At 40.2% G+C, this 5,137-nt stretch overlaps 1 protein-coding gene across 1 annotated transcript in view; it reads right to left on the reverse strand.

Annotated features, from left to right (window-relative positions):
- LOC118336707 (transcription regulator protein BACH2-like) overlaps window positions 1-4,423 on the reverse strand; it is a 20,006-nt gene extending 15,583 nt beyond the window's left edge. The window contains exon 1 of the mRNA XM_035673385.1: window positions 4,152-4,423. Within this exon, the coding sequence (XP_035529278.1) occupies window positions 4,152-4,415 (264 nt within the window). The 5' untranslated portion in view covers window positions 4,416-4,423. The remainder of the gene's footprint in view (window positions 1-4,151) is intronic.
- Window positions 4,424-5,137: the final 714 nt, after the last annotated feature.

Raw genomic sequence — 5,137 nt, forward strand, 5'->3', positions numbered from 1 at the left:
TTTACACTACGTGCCACATTCAGTCTTTCACACACATTCAGTCAGCCACCCCTGAATATTCATACTAGTTTAAATAAACAATTTATATAGATAGTATTAACCATCTTTGCTGAGTGAGAGTTTTGTGCAAAAGGAATTAAAGGTTTGTCCCATATAGACACTGGTCCCAAATATAGGCAGGCTGAGTTCAGTAGCAAATAAAAGCCTGGAAGTTTTACGGTATGTGAAAGAAGGTGGACTCATAAAGCATATATATGGATCATGAATCTCTAAAGAGATTCATTACTGTAATTAGTAAATAACAGTATTGTGTGTTACAACATTATGGCATTATTTAGGGTGAATAAAATACTAATTGGGACTTTAACAAAAACGTTGTGAGCTAGAAACTGAATTTTACCCCACAAGCAACCTATACACTTTTTTCACAGTGAGTTATTTTGCCATATACGCGCTTTATTAATCTTACATGTCTTGTATTCTTGCCTGGATCCTTTTGCTCACTCCCTCTCTCCCGCCCTGCACCCCTCTCATCTCCCCTGCTTTCTTCTTGTTCCCTACAGTAAGCATGGCTACTTTCATGTCTTCATGTGTGTGTTCATGTGTGTTTACTCTATAATGCTGCCTGTGCATGTGTGTGTACATGAGTATATAAGCCTATTTTCAGCTGGCGTCAGCAGCTGCTGCCTCCTGTGCAGAAGTACATCTGTATGGCACAGAGAAGACCCTTGTACCAACCTTGCCAATAAGCAGCAAGCAGCAGGGAGAGATGGGAATAATCAATGAGGATGATTGATCATTAACCACTTAACATCTAACTTTCACCTTGTATTTGCTTTAATGTTAAAAACAAATCATGTTATTCCACACTGTCTGAAAGTATGATATGAATTCTATATATTATTCTTTATTATCTTGAAGCTGTATGATATTTATACTTTTCCATTAAATGGAAATGTTCTACATATTTTGTGAATCACTTCATACATTTTACCTAAATTGACATATTTTTGGTTATGTTTAGCAAATGTGGGCTCTTCAAATGAATTTTAAACAGTTTGAAACTGTCCCAATCACAAGTCAGTAAGCTTTAGTGAATTAATAATGACTCTCAAATTCAACTGTAAAGCATCAATAATCGCACATTACATTAACAGTGAGCTATTCTTTGTTTCAGCTTGCCGTAGGGTGACCAGATGAGAGTGGATGAAATTCAGGACAGGGGAGTATGGGTGTGCGTGGTCACAGGGCCACGTATTAGTGAGGATGATATGAAGTGCAGTGTTTAAAAGACGCACAAAACATTATACACAGGTGACCGTTACGTTACAGTCATTTTAATGTCCTTTCCTCAGCTAAGACTATCATTAAGCTGTAGGAGTTTACAAACACATTTTTTGAAATATAAATTTTTTTGGCAGCTGTACTCCCTATCAACAATAGATAGCCTAATCAGTGCAATAGACAAGTGAAAGTACATCAGTAATACTCTTACATTACACAAAAACCAAAAGGACACTTTTAATATCTAAAAGCAGGAATTACAGCCAACATAAGTGATTTGATCAGAATACTCTCACTGTCAGAGTAAAAAAACACTATTGATCTATTATAAAGAGTAATTGATAATTTAATGAAAGGGTTCCCCTTATTTGAATTTAGAGTCTTTTAGTCTGGTGACAGCAGCAGTTTGTTGGGCATATCTGTTATGTTATTAATTAGTATTCATGACAAGTTGACAGCACTCTAAAATACAAAATATATTTAGTGTAGCAGTTTTCAATAGTACTGAGTCACCAAATCACATCTCCTCAGCATTTTTGCCTTCAAGTCAAGTCTCACAGCATACACACAGGTCTCGTTTTAGCTCCTTCATAATATCTATTACTACGGTTCATTTTTGGGACACACAGTACAGGATTCAGGATTTGGGGCAACTGCTCATAATTCGGGACTGTCCCAAAACAACAATGGCAGCTGCTCAAGAGGTTAGTGTAGATGCTACTGGCATCAGTTATATCGGAGAGTAGTAGAGAACTGGAGAGTATTTCTTAATTGAAAGAAAAGCACGGCACTCTTCATTGACTGGCTTACTGGTTCATTGATCTGATTAGTTGAAGTTAGTCTAAGATTTTTTGAAAGTGAAAGTGAAATGATTTCATTGCCAATTTTCCATATGTTTGTGCTTGTGGTTAGTCAGGTGAAAATAGACAAGAACCATGTTACAAAAACTAAGACACTGCACTTTCCCTACTGCCAGAGTCTAATAGTCATGTAGCAGGGAACTTAGTCCTGCTAGATTCTAATCTACACCAAATTTGTTTCAAATCTTTGAGCCACAGTGAGTTCAGCAATGTATGAAGGGTGAGTGAACGGGCAGCAGAAAGGATGTGGAAAACAAAGCTATGCTTCCAGTCATTAGGGGATTGAGTTTGAAGTGGTGGAGGCCTGTGCGAGTGATTACTGTATAGGTAGGCTCTACCTACCACACAGACGTATTAATCCATATGACAGATCTGGGACACTATATAGTAACGTCAGCCACTGGGATCACGAGCTGTTCCATGATCAGTCCCGGTGGTGAACAGAAGTGGCAGCAACTAACAAGGTAACCACATTGATATTCATGCCCAACATGTTTTCATTAACAGATCAATTTGTGTCAACCCTGCTTTTTCCATCCATCTGCCCCTCCTCCTCAAGGTCACGTTAGCTACATGCATTTGTCCAGCTCCCTCCTGCTCCTGCTTTACATTCATACTGTGCTAATTCACACTGGTAGATGCATACGTTTAAAGCCTGTAAAGAGGACTTTAAAGGTTCACTTGGTTCCCAAGAACTGTGATCAGCCTCTGGGCCCAAGTCAAGCTGGGTGGTACATATGTAGTACAGCATAGTTGGGTCCTGCTAGGGTCCACTTCTATTGCATTGGGTCTGTCAATACTCTACTTCAGTCCACTTTTCATTACACCACTGGCTTCATGATGCTGCTCGCATTAACTTCTAGTCACTAATGCTTGCAGTATGTACAGTACACTGAGTCCTGCTGTCACTGCGAGAAGTGAAATCTTAATTCACACTCCTCTCCAGTGTGATCCCTCAGTTACCAAGCATAAACAATCGCTTGAAGATCTATGCCTTCTGAGAGTATTTACTCACATAACTCTCCCTCCCTCTCCATCCTTTCACTGTCTAAAATAAAAAAGGCACTCGTATGTTACTTCATGCACCTGCAGCCTTGTGGCACTTGGAGGTGGTACCTTACCGTATATGTATGTCGCTTAGGACAAAATGATTAAGTTTAATGTGCGTCTAATACCTGACTGGATCAGACCGGACTCTCTAGCAGCCATGATCATGTGATGCATCATCATCATCACACATTAAGGTAGACAGAGTGTGAACTGTGCAGAAACAATGCATGTTTTGCTTCACTTTCCCACGGCATACGCTGCTGCCATTGTGCTTGTTCTTTCTCTGTTTGTATCTGTTCAAGTCCACAGGTCTAACCATCCTCTGATCCTTTTCAGATCAGGATTTACAATTACTTTGACATAAATGAGTCACTTCTATGCATTGCAGAATATATTTGGTATGTGTATGAGTTAGTTTCTGTTCGATGGACATCGCTGTGTGAATGTGTGTGAAAGGGTGAATATGGCACGTAGATGTAAAAAGCGCTTTGAGTGGTCGGAAAGGTCCATTTACCATTTACCATCTCACTGACTAAAAAAAAGTATAGTCGGTATAGGTTAGGGTTAGTTATCAAAGATATTATGACTTTGTCCCTTGCATGGGTCAAGCTCAAAAAAACACTGGATCCTATTGGTTTTATTGCATATTGGTTGCATTTCCCATAATAACACTAAACCTCAACCATTTCAATTAAAGGGCAAGAAGGGAAAGATGTGGGCATCTACCCTGATGAATGCACACATATTTCAAGTGTCTCTAACACTGTTTTCTGTTCTACATTTGTACGCCCAAACTGAGATAACTCCAAAGACTTCATAGGGGGTTATTTTCCCTGAAAGTTGAAAGTTTGACTTCCCCTGTAACATTTATTTTTAAAAATGACCTAAGAGCACTCCCTGTGAAACTCCCTGAATGATATTGCTCTTTTTTTCCGTGTTTTTCTTGTGGCCCTTTACCTTGTCTGGCAGGTTAATGATGGGCTCCACTTCGCCCAGTGACCCGTTGTGACCCAACAGCGCCTGCAGGAAGTAGCGACTGCTAGCAGCGAGGACGGCCCTATGTGCGCGCACCTCCCTTCCCTCCACCAGTACGGTCACGTCGCACAGGATGCCCTGCCGCCGCTGCTCCTCCAGGCTAAGCAGCACGTTGGTGCAGTGGACCTTGGATTCGTACACGTACACGGGCGCTGCCGCCTCCCCATCATCCTCGCCTGCCGACATAACTCCCTCTAGCACCCTGCACAGAGGAAAGAAAGGACGGCATGTCAGATAGCTATATGGGTTAAACCTACATAAGTATCCAAAGGCTACCTTATCATTGTGTTCAGACTGCCATAAAAGAATGCAATAGCTGCACTACAGAAGCATTGTGACTTTGTAGCAAAAGAAAATCCATGTATGCATGCTAACATATATCGGTGTGTAAGATTTGCAGTATGTGTTCTTTAAGATCAAGTTTGGATTTCAAAATAAATCCCCCACTGTGACATCATTTGCAGATGCTACCCAAACAAGACCTCCAACAATGATACACACAACCAAAACGGATAAAAAGGTATAGTAACAAATTTGCATCTAGTTGCAGAGTTTTTTATTTGAGTTTTAAGTTTATGAAGCATCAGCAAATGAAATATGAAATCCCATAACACCATTGTTATATATATAGTGCTGTAGGGATCAGTCCTAAAACAGGGATTTAGAATTTTAGCACGTCCAGTTCTCTCACCTTGAGGTCAATGAGTTTTTGAAAGGGTTGTTGGTTAGATGCCCGAAATAAGGCCTGGTGTATGAGGTGAAAAAAAAAGGTGAAAAAGCCCTTTCTACAGCCAGTATTTGGTTTGTTCATTCAAGTGTACTGTAGAAACATGGTGGTTCAACATGGCGAATAACGCTCATTCTGTAGTTAATAACGACTACACCTCTAGATACCACTAAATCCTACA

The sequence above is a fragment of the Morone saxatilis genome, unplaced genomic scaffold (assembly GCF_004916995.1).
Source record: "Morone saxatilis isolate NCDOM2014 unplaced genomic scaffold, NCSU_SB_2.0 Contig3, whole genome shotgun sequence".
Lineage (NCBI taxonomy): Eukaryota > Metazoa > Chordata > Actinopteri > Moronidae > Morone > Morone saxatilis.